General features: G+C 50.0%; 4 protein-coding genes across 4 annotated transcripts; all 4 read left to right on the forward strand.

The window, feature by feature from the left end:
* Window positions 1-1846: 1846 nt before the first annotated feature.
* Window positions 1847-5806, forward strand: VC83_01207 (uncharacterized protein; the record flags this gene model as incomplete). Its single annotated transcript, XM_024464891.1, has 5 exons — window positions 1847-1858; window positions 2352-2967; window positions 3067-4291; window positions 4353-4608; window positions 5231-5806. The coding sequence occupies 5 exons, from the start codon at window positions 1847-1849 to the stop codon at window positions 5804-5806; spliced, it is 2685 nt and encodes an 894-aa protein (XP_024327907.1).
* A 796-nt stretch (window positions 5807-6602) lies between these two features.
* VC83_01208 (uncharacterized protein) lies at window positions 6603-8673 on the forward strand (the record flags this gene model as incomplete). The annotated part of the gene is made up of 4 exons (XM_024464892.1): window positions 6603-7106; window positions 7155-7824; window positions 7876-8270; window positions 8319-8673. The coding sequence occupies 3 exons, from the start codon at window positions 6603-6605 to the stop codon at window positions 7998-8000; spliced, it is 1299 nt and encodes a 432-aa protein (XP_024328087.1). The 3' UTR covers window positions 8001-8270; window positions 8319-8673.
* A 480-nt stretch (window positions 8674-9153) lies between these two features.
* Window positions 9154-10831, forward strand: VC83_01209 (uncharacterized protein). Its single transcript, XM_024464893.1, has one exon. The coding sequence runs from the start codon at window positions 9577-9579 to the stop codon at window positions 10378-10380; it is 804 nt and encodes a 267-aa protein (XP_024327903.1). The 5' UTR covers window positions 9154-9576; the 3' UTR covers window positions 10381-10831.
* Window positions 10832-11738: 907 nt separating this feature from the next.
* VC83_01210 (uncharacterized protein) lies at window positions 11739-13792 on the forward strand (the record flags this gene model as incomplete). Its single annotated transcript, XM_024464894.1, has 5 exons — window positions 11739-12424; window positions 12473-12863; window positions 12947-13204; window positions 13259-13339; window positions 13391-13792. 5 exons carry the CDS (start codon window positions 11739-11741, stop codon window positions 13442-13444), a joined length of 1470 nt encoding a protein of 489 aa, XP_024327976.1. The 3' UTR covers window positions 13445-13792.
* Window positions 13793-17082: the final 3290 nt, after the last annotated feature.

Genomic DNA, 17082 nt, shown 5'->3' on the forward strand with positions numbered 1-17082 from the left:
TCCTCCTCCCGTTCGAGCTTCACCCAGTCGGGATGCTCAGGACCCATACAGTCACATTTTTCTTTTAAGTTGCGACGAACGCACTCGGCGCACCGCCGTGAATCATTTGGAGACGACACGCAAGTAATGTTTCGCCTCACGCAGTTCGAGCAAGAATCCATTTCGGGTAGTTCGTATCCGTGGTTCTTTATTCGACGGACAAGATCGTTGCGTTCCTGGAGTTTGCGGGCAGTGTCAGTAGGCATGTTGCATATTGAAGGACTCGCTGAGGAGCAGCAGAGTCCCGGGGACATGGACGTACTTATAGGATTCGAGACAAATGCCCAGGGGAAGGGAGCGAGTGTTACGACGGAACAAGAAGGCTGGCCAACTACAGGACAGGAAGGAGGGAGGTCGCATGAGACCGGCCCTGGTACCTGGAGGGGCAGCGGGGAATAGTAGTTCCGAAAGTATCACGTGACGGACTCGCAGGATGATGAGAAGAGTCCTAAGAGTCCAGGACTCCGAGGACTCGAGTGAGTTCCCAAGAGTCCACTAGGCACGACGCCACTATATAAGTAGATAGTATTTCCTTAGATAGGAGCTTCGTGCTCAACTCAATACAGTATTTGTTATATACTAGTAACGTGTTACTTGAAGCCTTTGTGTCTGATCCCCTGCCTCCTCTGATAAGTAAACCTTTACGCAAGAGAACCTCTGTGTCTTCTATCGTTTAGAAGTCAGCGTTACACCGTGTCGCAGATGATGGAATAGTCCACATTGGATGTATCTTCGCGAGTATGATGGTCCAAACACCCCAACAACTGCGAAGCTGGGGTATTTATGTCAGTCCCTGCACTGGTGGGTCAAGGCGCTAAGCCAGAAATGCCACCCCTGCTGCACGGCACTTCAAACAGACTCGGTACGTACTCGGCACGTACTAGGTACGTACTAGGTACGTATCGAATTTTTCTTCCCTTATAGATTCAATGGTCCAAAAACCCAAACCGATGAGAATAGTTTTGATATTTGGTATTGGTGCCTGCGCTAGTGAGCTTAGCGCTAAACCAAGAATGCAACCTTTTCGAGCAAGTGTTCGAGGCCTGCTCATCGTGCATACTAGTACGTTACCTTCATGCTCTTTGTATAAGCCTCCACTCCATTTACTTGGCGCCTGTGGGCTATTCAAGTCATTAGTTGGAGTCGTGAATGCCATGGTTGAGCAAAGGCATGGAGGAGAGGAGAAGTTGTGGAGAGTGGGTGTGGGCGGGATAGGCTTTCCTCGTACCGATAGCACCACACGCTAGGCTTACTAAAATAGCCGTTAGACCTCCCCACCCAAGTTCCTGGACGGCACGGGATCGTCCACGGCCCACTCCATAGCTCTGACAGCGGCGCAGGTTGCGGAGATTGGACGCCTTATCGATATTGCGTGGAGTTATAGAATGTACTGCTCAGCCCAAATTATCCCGGATCAAATTCATACAGTAAGGCACTCCGAGCATGATACAGTAAGTGGCTCACCACATGGTAACTGAACCGCTTGCCACACCAAGCAGGGGAAGACGAAGTCAAGAGGCCCTGTCGATTAAGGACCATGGTCTCCAGGGACAGTATATAAAAGGAGACTCTCCGCAAGCCAGGCATGAGGGCAACGATGCGAGTCCGATTTTTAAGTGAGAGGGGTTCAAAGTATTCAAGAGTGGCCAAGGAATACAATTCACGCAGAAATACACCTCATATACTGCGATCCGAGAACATTCATGCTTAAGCAAATGTGCTTTGAAGGTCATGAGTCGAAGAGATGGTCAACGAGAAAATGGCATGTATGCGGTGGGCAGAGGGCAAAGCAACAGAAAAGGTCAAGATGGGTGTGACGGTGCGGGACTGGGGGGCGGGGGGGGGTCAAAAGCCAAAAGCCATTACGATTTTTGACCCCTGCAAGTACTTCTGAGGGTACATAAGACTGCCTCACTGTCATTAATAGTTGGCAGTTTGGCACTTCTATATATAACTGTGTGGCGGTCTTATGTACCCTCGGAAGTACTTGCAGGGGTCAAAAATCGTAATGGGTTTTGCCCATTACGATTTTTGACCCCCCCCGCCCCCCAGTCCCGCACCGTCACACCCATCTTGACCTTTTCTGTTGCTTTGCCCTCTGCCCACCGCATACATGCCATTTTCTCGTTGACCATCTCTTCGACTCATGACCTTTAAACAGCCGATCCAAGAGACTTATTAATTTGATGGCTCGTCCAGATCTAGACGACGATTCAGAGCTGAATATTTTGGACACGTCAGACGTTGACAAGGTCTAGTATCATACACTTCTTCCAATTTCTTTGAACGTAGCATTGCTGACAGCCTCTCAGGCGGTTAAGTCTGTGGTCCGATGGCTACGGAATGAGAACACTACTCGATACTTTGAAAAACACCCAGTCGCTCGTGACGCAATCGTGACAGCAGTCCGAGAGGTAACGCACTCAACAGCGCTTGCCACTCCCATCTCGACACCTTATAATCCACGCACATCTATCGACCAGCCTCTGACCTCTCTCTCGTCACCGTCTATCGCATACGAGGAGTCTGATCCTGGCGACCAGACTTCTACCCTTCTCCTACCTCTGGACAATGCACAGACGGAAAGGGTTGACTTGAATGGCTCGACCGACCCCCGCAAGCTCTCTCTCGAGGCTTCCGATCAGACCTCTCCAGCCGCTCAACAAGAGCTCGACAACGGAAGCCAGCCCCAATGCTGTTCATCTATCAAACAAGGAGACACACTAGACAGCGAGCATGGGACCAGTGATTCTCAGCATTCTGCGAGCCTCGGGGCCTCCACTCCGGCTGAACATAACGATGTCAGTGATAATGATGCTCATCCTAATGGCCTGCCATCTACGCAGACCCCTACGTCTTTAGTACAATATCGATCGAACACTGCACGGCGCAAATCCCGAAAACGCAAACACAACTCCGAGGACTACAGTAAGTTTCGATTGAACACTGCACGATGCCAGCCCCAAAAACGCAAACACAGCTTTGAGGACTGTTGTAAGTTTAAACAGGCCCGCACTGACGTTACAGATACAACAGATGCAGAGCTCGGGGACAAAAGCCTTGAAGGCTCTAAGCAAATTACATCCCAGCCTGTTCCTATCAGGGACGAGCAGTTTGGCCAACATCCTGAGATGTTAGAAGGCGTCCAGGACACCCAGCCCTCAATAGCTGTCACACGGGCAACCCCTGCCTCAACGCCCTATAATACCGACATACCTGGCGAGCCGGCTCCTGCCCGGGACGTAGAGGACTCGAGTGGCGATTCTCAGCATGCTGCGAACCTCGATGATCTGCTTCCGAGTAGTGACGGCGATGATCGTCAAGATGGATGGTCGAGTGGCGATTCCCAGCCTTCAGCGAACCTCGACGATTGGATTTCGAGTAGTGACGGCGATGATTGTCAAGATGGATGGTCGAGTGGCGATTCTCAGCATGCTGCGAACCTCGACGATCTGCTTCCGAGTAGTAAAGCAGATTGTCGAGGTTTGCAGCCTTTGGATGGAACGGAGGTGTATCTTGGAAGCAGAAGCCCTCAACTCTCAGAGACTTACGAACTCCAATCTGCACCTGACCGGAAATATGAGACTCACGGACAGCGACCTGACACATCAGACGCTGGCCAGGACTTGGTATCACGGCATTCATCCGAACCGCCGAGCGCGACCGAGCTGCCAGAGGAAGAAAGCAATAGGTCCACGAAGATTCCAGCGGACCTACGCGCAAAATTACGTATGATTGGGGATGAATCAACACTCGCAGCTCTTATGGACTACGTGAACTACACAGCAAATCCACCTTCCTCTGCAGATTATTGCGCCGATACTTTGGAAGATTATCAAGGTCCTGACACTACCTCAGATCAAAGGTTCAGGGTCCTCAGGAACCGCATCGTTCGAGATGAGGCGGGCGAGGAGATAACGAAGTATTTGAGAGTGAGCTTCCGCATCTCGAAGCGATTTGCACTAGCAGAGCTGAGTATCAGGTACGCTGAGGCAAAAGACGCTAGGAGCGCTGTGCCTAAGAAGAGACGAAAATTGGAATTTCCTGGGTTGTCGCCGAGGGGTCGCTTTACTGACTCACTCTCCCCCGAATTAGGTGATATCGAGGGGGAAGAAGAGAGAAACAAGGCGCGAGAGACAGCTAAGGGAAAATTTAGCTATTGGATAACCCAGGGAGACCCGCTGGCGGAATTGGCAAAGCAATTTGGCAGTCTCGTTCTAGCTATCCTGCCTGAAAATCTGACGGTGACGGAGTAAGTTGTTCTTGCTCGACTACTAGTGAGTCTCGCTACTTTTCGGCTGATTATGATTTAGCCTTCATAATCTCAACCGACATCGGATTCAGGATGTCGTAGATTACGTTGACTTCATTCGCCCAGGTTTGAAGGAGAAAGTCATAAATCAGACCGGCGTCCTCCTACAGAGAGTAGACTCTAGCCGCCCTGCACAAAGGCAACTGCTCGACTGTTACGACGGAACAAGAAGGCTGGCCAACTACATGTTACGACGGAACAAGAAGGCTGGCCAACTACAGGACAGGAAGGAGGGAGGTCGCATGAGACCGGCCCTGGTACCTGGAGGGGCAGCGGGGAATAGTAGTTCCGAAAGTATCACGTGACGGACTCGCAGGATGATGAGAAGAGTCCTAAGAGTCCAGGACTCCGAGGACTCGAGTGAGTTCCCAGGAGTCCACTAGGCACGTGATGGACTCGCAGGATGATGAGAAGAGTCCTAAGAGTCCAGGACTCCGAGGACTCGAGTGAGTTCCCAAGAGTCCACTAGGCACGACGCCACTATATAAGTAGATAGTATTTCCTTAGATAGGAGCTTCGTGCTCAACTCAATACAGTATTTGTTATATACTAGTAACGTGTTACTTGAAGCCTTTGTGTCTGATCCCCTGCCTCCTCTGATAAGTAAACCTTTACGCAAGAGAACCTTTGTGTCTTCTATCGTTTAGAAGTCAGCGTTACATCGACATATTAACATATGACTTATTTTCGAAGAGTAGAAATAGACCCCCAGAAGAACTGCTACAGTTCGCTAATCATCCGCCCAAGTCAGACCTTGCCCAGGCAATTGCTAGCCCTTCATTTGATCAAGTGTACGCTAATAGCCAGTTATCGCATCCCCAGAGGATCGTGAAGTCAGTAGAAGATATACATCTAGACTGTTCTTTTGATAACTCTCAGTGGCAACCTTCTAGTGCTGGCATTGAGGACGGAAATTCACCAAACTTTGCCGCAGATTGCAATGAGTACTCACTCCCATCAACACCTCTTGGGAATTCTGATGAGCAGTCCACCAGGTATATGACGGATCACTGTTATTCCCAGGACGGTGATTGGTGTGAACAGTCGTATGTCAGTGACGAGCCAGAATTTCTCGACTCCCCCAAGGGTGATTTGCACCAGTCAGATCCCGGTGAGGAAAATTCCTTTGACATGAACTTGTACTTCAACTTCTCTCCCGAAAATACGCCCAGCATCCCATCTCCATCCTCAGGTCAATATCATGGCCAGGATTGGCTAGCGCACCTTGCCAATATGCCGCGAGAAGCAACGCCGCTACCAAGCCTTAATAATTCAACTAATCATTCTCCTTTGGCCTCCGAGCTCCATATAAAACAGCCTGCCGTTAATATATGGCAAGATGGAGGCATGCTCGACTCGGCGAAGATTTGGAATGCTCATGGTCAAGAGAATAGGACTGTTAATCCCAGAGACATTCTGCAAACACCTGCGCGGTATCTAGAATACCACCAATGATACTATAAATATACACCGAAAGTGATCATGGAACGCCTAGAGGCGTTACCTAAGCTTTACGTATATAAGCTATACCCTCATCTGTTACAAAGCTGCGAATACTATAGAGACCCTTAAATCAATTGATTGGGCCGCAATGACAGCATGGGAGCATATGGGAGAGGCTCTACTACTCAAACTACTCGATTCATGGTAGCTAGAACAGCAACAGTAATTGCTGTAGACGGGTGGTATACAAAATATGAAAGCGGCATCCAATTTGAGCTTTGACCCGTACGGAGACTTATGGCGTCGTACTGTATGAAGGGTGCCTGCTGCAGGTGCCTTTGATTTAGCTGGTGCCTTCAAAAGCAGGTACCCGCAGGTACCCTCTTTTGTGATGGCACTAAGGCACGTGACCCCGTGTCATCGATCGCTTCCTGTAATCATGTATACCCCGTTTAAGGACGTCTCGCGTTATTCTACCTTTGCTTTCTCGCATTACGTATCTAGTGCCAACCATAGCTACAGTATTACATATTATCCTATCTGACTCATGAGCCAGAGCATGACATATGAGCAACTTTGATTTAGCAGGTACCTTTAAAAGCATGTACCTGCTTTTTTGCAGGCACCTCTGGTTTAGCAGGTACCTATAAAGGTACAACATAACAGCTAAAAATAAGGGAAATCCATGGTACAGTCACTCCTCGTCCTCCCCGCTCCACCCATATATCTACCCTCCCCCATCCACTTCTCAACCACCAACTCACCATATTCACTCGTTTCTCGCGATCTCTTCGCATTTCCGATCATTATGGATGCTATTCAAATCTATTCTATCGCCGCAGGCGGCACACTTTGTATCTTTGCTCTCGTTAACTTGCTTCCCCTCCTAATTCCACTTGTTACTCGCGTCTCCAATTTTGTCTCGAAGCATTTTAGGTATCCATACATACTTCACAGACACCGAATCCTAGGGCCGTGGACTCGGGCAGGCGTCGTTATACAGCTGGCCTACCTCGCAATAAACCTGTTCTGCGTCTTCGTCGTACTCTCGTGGGACGGCCTTAAGGCCGCCAACTTCTCGGACGCTGGTCGGCGAGCTGGCACTCTCGCAGAGGTCAACATGATCCCCCTCCTCGCAGGGCCTCATTTTGCCTTCCTAGCCGACCTGCTTGGGCTCTCGCTCAAGACCATCCGTGGCATCCACCGGTCGGCTGGATGGATGACAGCTGCACTCGTTCTTCTCCATGCCATGGCAGCGGCGTCCGATGGGCCTCTCCCAATCGATGTTTCCCAGAATCTGTTTGCAGTTATTGTACGTTTCATCCATCACTCTCTTCGTTGTCTGACTAAATTTTGATAGGGAGCGTCGCTGCTTTGCCTACTCCTCGTCCTCTTGCTTCCTCTCTTCCGCAAGCTCTCGTACGAGCTCTTCCTACGATCACACCAAGCCCTAGCCTTGGCTTCCATCTACGCGGTGTGGCGACACGTTCCTTCTGACAAGTCTTCCCCGCGCGCCTATATCTACATCACCATGGGGATATTCGCAGCAACATACCTCCTGCAAACTGGTGCCGTCATCGTCCGAAACGGGGTCTTTCGCCACCAACTGTCACGCGCCACTATCACGCACGATGCAGGTGCGGTCAAGATGCAGCTACGTCTCTCCAAGCCTCTGACGATGGATGCTTCTGTCAGCTTCTGGTCTTTCCTCCAAACTCACCCGTTCACGGTCATCTCGTGGGACGCAAAGGATCAGGACAGGCTTGATCTGCTGATTGAGCCTCGGAGAGGGCTCACGCGAGAGCTGCTGTACCACGCAAAGAAAGGCTACACCATCAACCCTCTCGTCGTGTTCAGTGGCCCTCACGGAGCCAGCCTGTCGATGGGTGAGTACGAGAGCGTCCTAATGGTGGCGAGCGGCTTCGGCATCGCTGCCTTCGTACCACACCTGAAGAAGCTAATCCACGGCTATAACACTCGCGCGGTCCAAACTCGCCGCATTCATCTGGTGTGGCAGATAAAGAATGAAGGTGGGATTGCCGTATGCAATATGCAAATCCGTACCAAAGCTAACAGTGTAGCTGACGGCCTTACGGTTCAGGAACTACTTAACATTGCGCTGGAGGAGGATAAATTGGATGATGGCTGTGTAGGTTCAGTTTTATATGACACCCTCCAAACTGCAGCTAATGATTACCCGGACTAGATCCTCTCAATTTCGGTGTATGTTGAAACTAAGAGCTCGCCTAAAAAGCCATTTGGCGAACGAGCTACTTTGTATCCGGGGCCCGCTCCCTTGTCAGAGATCTTCCTCGCAGAGCTCTCAGGAAATAATATCAAGGTCCACGCAGCGGAAGTCGGTGCTGAAGGGGAGAAGGCTTTGGAACAGAGCGAGTCAAATCCAGTACGCTGCAGGGTGATGCGGAATCCGGGAGTAGGTGGACGGTGGCAGGAGATGGAAGGATTCTCGTTGCAGGTAAGTACTCTACGGTCCGGCCATGTGAGTAATGCTGACAGACGAAAGTGTCTGGCTCGGAGGTGACTCGAGATGATTTATGGGCGGTCGTGAGGAAGTATATTCGGGTGGGGGTGAGATTCGTAGAACTAGATTACCAGCCAGAGTAGACAGGTCACGCTTAGATAGCTGAGGTTTTTGTAGCGTATTCGTAGAGCCTCGGAGAGTGCTCCTAGCTGGGTGGCACTCCAAAGGGTACCCTCGCGGGCGAGTGGAACGCCTAGGATTGTGGTGTCGCAGGGAGGCTCCTCCTGGGACGCTAGTGCCTCGAGGAGGGAGCCCCCAGGAGCACCCACTGCCTAGGCGCATCCTCTAAGGACCACTAGCGCCCAGGGAGGATCCGCCTAGGAGGATCCTCCCAGGCGCTCGTACATCCAAGGAGTATGCTCCGGGTTCGTCTCTGCTCCGTGGACAAAGCTCCTCGGAGACTCTCTCTCCTAAGAGAACACCCCCTGGAGAACTCGACTCCTGTGAGCCCTTCGCCCCCGTGAGCTTTCTCTGTAGCGCAGTGCTTCCTCGCAAGATCTCACGTGATGCCCGCTCAAGCACAGAAGAGAGTCGGAAGGCGAAAGGTCTGAGATGTTGAGTGTTTCGGGTGACGCCTGCCCGTAATTTGCGTTGCTAAATAGGACTGTTCATTGCTGTCCATTTAAGCTTCCCACCCGCGAGTGGCCGTATCGATTGCCAAGGCTGATGTGCGTGGTAATAACCTGGTAGACTGGCTCGACCGTGGCTCCACTGCTCCCCCCAGCGCAGATCAGATAGCTAGCGAGTTACTAAGCTGGTCCTCGCCATTATAAATCGCCCTCGACTCCCCTTCTTTCTCTCCAGCCTCATCTGCCTTACCCGCAATCGACTCATTCAAGGCCCTCCAACGTTTCCACAATGACCATTGACAGTCCTGAATTATCGCCTCTTGAGACGCTCCCGACGGAGATTCTACATGCCGTTGTTGGCCATCTTGTACCCTGGGAGTTCAAAGGTCTTTCCTGCACCAGTAAACGGCTCAGACAAGCCTGTCTGTCGATCCTCTTTCGCCACGTGAAGTTTGAGTTCTCTCAGGCCGGGATTAGGGGGCTCAAAGACCTCTTGAAGTCAAATGTTTGCGGCCATATTACCTCCTTTTCTTACCAAATCACAGAATTGCTGAAGACTGGTACGTATCTCCAGTCGTTCGGTGAGTTTACGCTGATGCTACTCGTAAAATTGAGTAGAAATATTAGATTTTGACCTTTTTAGGTCCGATATCCTAACTCCAGACAGCTATATGGAACATGCGAAAGATATGTACGACGCGGGGTATGAAGCAGATGATTTCCATTCATACATGGCCATATACAAAAGCGTCCACGGCATTTGTAGTGAGCAGCGCAGCATCATCGATGAAGGTGCTGACCTCATTCTATCATCTATCTTCTGTGCACTTCCTCTGTTGCGGGAGGTGAGATTGTCCTTCCGTGAGGTGCTGGAAGATGACGACTGGCTGGCCTCAGACATGATCATAGAGGAAGAGTTTTACAAGCACCATCTACAAGTCGTCTCGAGCGCCATTCACAGTGCCAGAAACGTAGGCGTTGCCATTCATACCGTTAGCTTGTTGCACTTCAAGATTCCATACTACCATTCATGGGAACAACTTAATCTAGATCCATTATCCGAATCACTAAGACAGCTGCTGGGGAACAGCAAGGTCCTACGCGTACGTGGAGTTGACGAACGTGTACTGGAACTGCTGCCTCACTGTGTACTTGATCTGCGACAGCTTGACATGTGTGGAGTGGTGGCTCCTGAAAAGGTCATCCAGGATTTTTTCGAGACTAACAAGAAATCCATTCGCTCTATTGGCTTTCACGACGTTAAAATCCTCGGGTTGAACCGCCTGGATAGCAATACTCCACTGTCGGCAAGCATGCTTTACCGTATGCTGGGTGTGCCACAGTCCACGCTATGCCGAGCGGCTGATTGCGGCTGTCTTCTCTGGCGAAAAGAGGGATGGCGGCTGTTGGTTGGCGACGGCCGCTCGCAGCTTTCCACTGGAACTTCTGCTAAGAGAAAGTATGATGAGCTGTAACAAGCTAGACTTGGAAGCCACAGACTCTTGCCAAGCTGGCGTCCCCTTGCCCAATTGGTTTGAACTGCTAGATAATAGGGGTCCTCGGTCTATCATCCATATGAGGTTAACCACAGTGGCCTGGGCAAACTAACCACCAAAACCAACCAGCTGGGTTCTGATTTGCCACGTCAGCGCGGCCGGTTGCCATGAACTAAAAATTCCAGCCAGTATAACTGGGCTCTGATGGGTGAGATATAGACAGCTTTGGATAGCTGGAATCACCTCTTTGGCAAGGTTTCAAAGGGCGTGCATTTGGTCTCGCACCTAGAGAGCAACTTGACAAGTCAACCACAGAGTTTTTGAGGCATCATGGAGCGGGTTATACTCTCTAGTGTAGAGTTAGGAACTGTTTTTGCATGAAAAGTAGTGCCAAGGGCGTTTGTTATTACAGTCGCTTGCAAAACCGGCTTCCCCTCCCAGCGCGCCCCTAGATTTAAACCGTGCCACTGCTTCGCAATCGCCTTACCAAACGAACCTAGCGTCAAACAAGGGCTGTACCTGTGACGTGGCAATCTCATGAGCTGCGCCACATGTGCTCTACTCTCCCATAATCAACACTCTTCTTTTTTTGCCAAGGTACAGGCGATTCTATCGCAACATTTTAATTCCAAACGTAGCCGTCAGCGAATACTCATCCCGGGGTATCTCTACTAGCATTTATTCTTGCATCAATACTCTCCAATAAACGGCACGTTAAATATGCGTCTACATGTAGCAGCGAGAAAGGGGGACAAAGCCCTTATGGAGAATGCACTTAACGATTGCGAAGAGATTAATGGCCAGGATGAAAACGGCCGGACAGCGCTGTCGTGGGCCGCACAAAATGGGAATGAGGAAGTGCTAGGACTGCTATTAAGAGAGAAGGGCATTGATGTGAACTCCAAGGATAACAAGGGCTGGACAGCGCTGTCGTGGGCCGCACAAAAACGGAATAAGGGAGTCCTAGGACTGCTATTAAGAGAGGAGGGCATTGATGCGAACTCCAAGGACAATAACGGCCGGACAGCGTTATCGTGGGCTGCACAAGAGGATGAGGAAGAGCTAGGACTGCTAGTAAGAGAGCACGGCGTTCATCTGAACTCTGACGACAATAAGAACCGGACCTGGGTGTCGCAAAGAATAAAGAGAGAGAGAAAGGAGGCGGTAAGACTGCTGCTTGAGAAGAACAGCATTGATGTGAACTCCAAGGATAACAACGGCTGGACAGCGCTATTGTGGGCTGTAGAGAGAAGGAGAAGAAGGGCATTGATGCGAACTCCAAGGACAATAACGGCTGGACAGCGCTATTGTGGGCTGTAGAGAGGGGGAGAGAGGAGATGGTAAGACTGCTGCTTGAGAAGAACGGAATTGATGCAAACTCCAAGGACAATAACAGCCGGACAGCGTTATCGTGGGCCGCACAAGGAGGGAATGAGGAAGTGCTAGGACTGCTATTAAGAGAGGAGGGCATTGATGTGAACTCTAAGGATAACAACGGCTGGACAGCGCTATCGTGGGCTGTAAAGAGAGGGAGAGAGGGGGTGGTAAGACTGCTGCTTGAGAAGAAGGGCATTGATGCGAACTCCAAGGACAATAACGGCCGGACAGCGCTGTCGTGGGCAGCAGAGAAAGGGAATAAAGAGGTTGTAGGACAGCTGCTTGACAAGGAGGGCATTGATGCGAACTCCAAGGACAACAACGGCCAGACAGCGCTGTTGTGGGCTATAGAGAAGGGGCACATAACGATGGTGAATCTGTTCACCAAAAGAGACAGCACCACCCTGAATATTGCAATTCAGTGCAAGAATCACCGTGTTATTGAGCTGCTGCTCAATGGGTTGGTGTATACGAAGGATATCATGGCGGTAAGTTGGCGCCACGCATATGGGCGACAACCATCGGATATTTTGCTGCTGACGGAAGGAGAGGGCCAACGGAAATCCCTGCGCTGTATTGCAGAACGAGGAATTCGACACGAACTAGCGCAGTGGTCAGCCGAAACTGGGATAAGGAGATCTCTCTTGTTCGTCATCTCTCTTATCTCATGAAGAAACTCAACTAATTTTCCAAGCCTAGTTTTGGACCTCTCGTCATGGCAGAATGACTTGTTTCCCGGCTTGGAGAAGGTGCTCACTTTAAAACACGGCCAATTGCGCTATTTCCAGGAGCCGATTAATGGAATTGGCACTTGCTTCTGTGTTGCTGTCTGCTTCCCCCCCAGACATGGTGCAGACCAGAAACACGGCAATATGCCTGCCTGGAACAAACGCGCAATAGCGTGGACAATGATACCGCCCAAGGACCCAAGTGACGGACCATCGAAGATGATAAACCACTTGAGCACACTGCCATACGGTTGGATTCCAGACGACGGTGTTGACTTCTTCAAGCAGTTCATAATCTGCTTAAAAGATAGGTGGGTCGTTGGATGTGACCTGGTCGAGGGAGATCTGGCTAAACGTGTAAGTTCATCCGGTGCTAATATCAATCTTGAATATATATTTACCCTCCTAATCTTGTTTAATCCACTAAGTATATAATATAGCGTGGCGACCAACTCCGTCAGAAAGGAGAAAGCCCTGAGCTCATACGTAACCTGGCGAAAGATGCTCAGACGTTGGCCGGTCATCATAACTTCCTACAAGACCAAGTCGCCACTGCTAAGGAGTTTGCAAAAGAGAGTGGAGGTTACCGTGAAGACAATGCCCTGAAGGATCTGCAGAACGTAATAGATGGCTTTGCATACGACGTTAATAATCGTATAAAACAACTGGACCAAACAATAAGGGACCTTTTACAGTTTGTGAGTATAATAATCATTATTTTCAACAAATTTATCGGAGTTGACCTTGTGCAGGAGTTTGCCTGGGTCTCGATCAATGAAGCACACAGATCAACAAACATTGCAACAAGCATGAAACGTCTCAGCTGGATCACTGTAAGATTTTGCTTGATTTGTCACGCACTTGACCGAAGCTGATATGCCTAGTTCATCTTCCTACCAGCATTGTTTGCTTCGGTAAGGCTTCGCAATATATTCTAGTATAGGCATTTTAGCCACAGCTGCTAATGGAGAGGTTTCGCATGAAGAGTCTATTTGGCATGAACATCGATTTATTGAAAGACAACCCCGATTGGCGTTGGTATGTCCTTTTTGGAGGAGCCTTTGTGATAATCACTTTTGCGATATGGCTCATCTTCAAATTCAATCCTGTTCGTGGCATCTCCTCAAGAGTGACATTCCTTTGTCGTTACTGACAGACATGCAGAATATCGAATTATGGATTGAACGCAAAGTGGAGAAAATACTGCAAATGGGTCAGAAGCGCACACAAAGAGACACTGAAAGAGGCTGAACAATGGAAATAGATCGTTTTCTTTTTGAGCTCTGCCATATTCATCAGAAACACCAGGGGCTGTCCGGTATGTGCGATTGACTGAGTTGCGTGCCACGCGCTCTCCGGCTCTTAGCAGAGCACACTGCAAGGGCTAACAGGGCTGAGCCTCCGAGAAAGCATGGAGAGGATTATAATGTATGGTATTCAAAAAGTCTGAGGCAAACTCAGCCTGCCAGCAGACATTAAGACTGCATTTGCTGTGACCGCGCGGGAACTGGCAGGGAGGGTGGTCGACTCGCCCCGGCCTTAGGGTTGTGGACATTCTGAATTATACAAGTATAGGAATGTGAGTGTTGATTATGGCAGAGCAAGGAGGTATAGCCATATGTGGCGCAACTCATGAGATTGGCACTTGCTGAAGTCGCAGGTACAACCCTTGTTTGACGCTAGGTTAGTTTGATAAGGCGATTGCGAAGAGTGGCGTGGGGAAAATCTAGCGGCGCGCTGGGGGGGAAGCCGGTTTTGCAAGCGACTGTAAACATATAAGCAGATAAATCATCCTTCTTTATATAAATATGAAAAAAAAAAAAAGGGCATTGTTAGGTTGACGGGCACGAATAACAAGCTGTGCAGCGTCAGGTCACTTTGATAAAGACGTGAACTGGTATGGGTCTTCATGGGGGGGAAGCTAGATTAAAACTATGAATGACGCCAGATACTCCTGCCTCCTCCCTATATAATTAATCCTTCTGTCTACCTAATCAAGAGAAGCCATAACACTCCTGAATGATTCCATCTAGTTGCAGGACCGACAGACAGTTCCGTGAAATATCTCTGCGTGGCTTTGAAAATGCATCCGATGCTCGAGCCGGACGTCACAGATCCGACACTCCGTAGGCTCGTTAACTCCAAGTCTTCTAACATGCTTTCTCATAAAGTGCCTCGTCAGGCAGCCAGGAGTTGCAAACGAGACGACCCTCTCTCGAATCGTCAGGTTCGGGTTTCCAAGACATGCGAAGCATATAGTTGGCCTCTTATCCGTCGTAACCGACGATATTGCATGTCTGAGCATGATATCTGCCTCGGACCGCAGTGGCTTTTCGTCTTTGACCGCGGAGACTGGTGGAACTGCCTGACCAGCACGACTGCGACGGAAGGCCACCCCTTCCTCAACACTGCAGTACGCCGTCACAGCGTTGATGGCCGTAATCCTGCGTTGACATTCCTTTTCCAGCGACGTCTCGGGCAATGTCAAAACCGCGTCGATTAGAAGCAGTTGTTCAGGCGTCATATGATCCGATCGCTCTAGTGCACCTCGGACGTCCTCGTCGACCACCTTGCCAGATAGCTGCCGCTCGCTGTCAATGACAGGCTGCTCTTTCTTGTATCGATCGACGATGTCAAGTAGTAGCAACCGCCGCTGTCTCGCTCTCTCGCTCGTAGGCGTTTCTTTCCGATAGCGCTCTTCCCTCCGGCTGCCTTCTGGAGACCCTGACAGGTGGGCTGCGATCTGAGACAATTTCACGATACATGGAAGGTTATTGACCGATGCTGATTGCGCAGAAGTCAGCTTCCAGGGGCGCCGGGGGTCGATCGACCGGCTCATTGAACATGCGAACCTCATCAAAGCCTTTTGCGGCGCGAGTCCGCGATATATATTTTGGACGTCCACATTGATATTCCGATCAAGGTAGTGTTTAAGGAAGGTGTCGATACTCGCATGCTGCAAGATTAAGTTTTGAACGGAGTCACTAACATCAGCTGTGCCAAAGAGACCACATTAGTTGAGGACAGCAGGATCTCAGAAAAACACTTACGACTCTCATTTAGCGCCTTAGCGGCTCCGTCACGTAGCACATACGGCTTCGTGACTTGTTTAAACCCGGTGATCTGGCCGCCTATCTTCATGCGGTACCGGATCGATGCCGACGACAGCTGTAGATTGTGAGCGATGCGAACGCCTTCCGCCTCACGAACCGCTTGACAAAAGACGAAATTGTCGAGCATCTCATCCTTTAACGGTAGCTCCTGCTCATTCATCCCCTGCAGAACGTTCAGACTGTACAACTTCTCGGGTGAATAGACGGTAGGAGACTTGAAGGCCTGAACCTTGAACAGCATGCCAAGCAGGAAGACATGCGGACTCAGTACCAGCGTCGGGTCGTAGATGATTTCGGGGATTTTAAATTTATTGCTTTGGGTTCTAGTCAGTACGATGCATGTTACAACTCAAGATGGCTGACGAGAGGGCACTCACACGTCCTTTAAGCCGAGAAAACCCTTGGTGAACTCGGGCGATAGTTCGATAAACAGTCGGGGACGACCTCCACTGGGGTCTCGAATCAGTGTCAGTTCGAGGTGCCGGAGACGGAGCTGTAATAAAGCCTCCGGTCGATTGCCAGTGATGCCTGCGAGTTGAGAGAAGAGGATCTGCTGAATTCGAAGCCAACCGATAGCAAAAGTCATTTGCGTTGTCGTAAGAAGCACGCGGGAGAATTCAGCTAGATCTTCAGCATACATAGTTGCACTCTCCCGCTTTGAGTTATCAAGACCCTTTTGATCGGCCACATACTTGATCAGCTATAATTATATTAGACTGAAGACAAACAGAAGCCCTAACGTAGTAACTAGAAAAACTCACATCTTGCCCTTGTCGTATGATCATTTCGTCAATCTTCTCGCCAACCTCGAGCTTGTACACAAGGTTGTACCACTTCCAAAATGTCTCCAACGACGTCGTATGTTTGATGCCTGGCCGTCTCCGCCCGCCTTTCCCTCGTCGTTGGTCGCAAACCCAGCTCAAGAAGCCTTTGAGGAATCTTATCGTGACATCGCGGAAGCATTGTACTGGGTCTTTCTTAATATAGGAGCAGTACCTTCAAGGGGGTGGAAAGTTAGCGTAAGCAACTATAGTCATTTGAATGTTGACTTACTGATCCCACTGCAACTTCACTCGATCAAGCTGGACTTGGGTATTGGGGCTGTATCGTCGTTGCCGAAGCCGCTGCACATCGAGTTCTTCTGCTTCGGCGAGATAGTGTTCCGGAGGGTGTTTTATTTCGTCGTCAAATAGCCACGACTCGTCATCGGTGTCATCGTCGATACCATCTAAAAGGGAATCGAAGTCGAAAACGCTCGAGCTGTCGGATTCATCGTCGGAGTAGGAAGTCATTGCCATGTCGAGACGGAGACGTGTGGAGGGTTGATTGGATTAGTAAGAAGAGAATCCAGAGAGCAGTCGAGGGTGCAAAGTGATTGAACAGAAATGCAGACAAGGAGTATTGACGACTGAAAAGAGAGACTACGAGCGAAAGCTTGTAGGAGGGGTGAAGAATCGAGTGAC

Source organism: Pseudogymnoascus destructans (genome assembly GCF_001641265.1).
Source record: "Pseudogymnoascus destructans isolate 20631-21 unplaced genomic scaffold scaffold_2, whole genome shotgun sequence".
Classification (NCBI taxonomy): Eukaryota; Fungi; Ascomycota; class Leotiomycetes; order Thelebolales; family Thelebolaceae; genus Pseudogymnoascus; species Pseudogymnoascus destructans.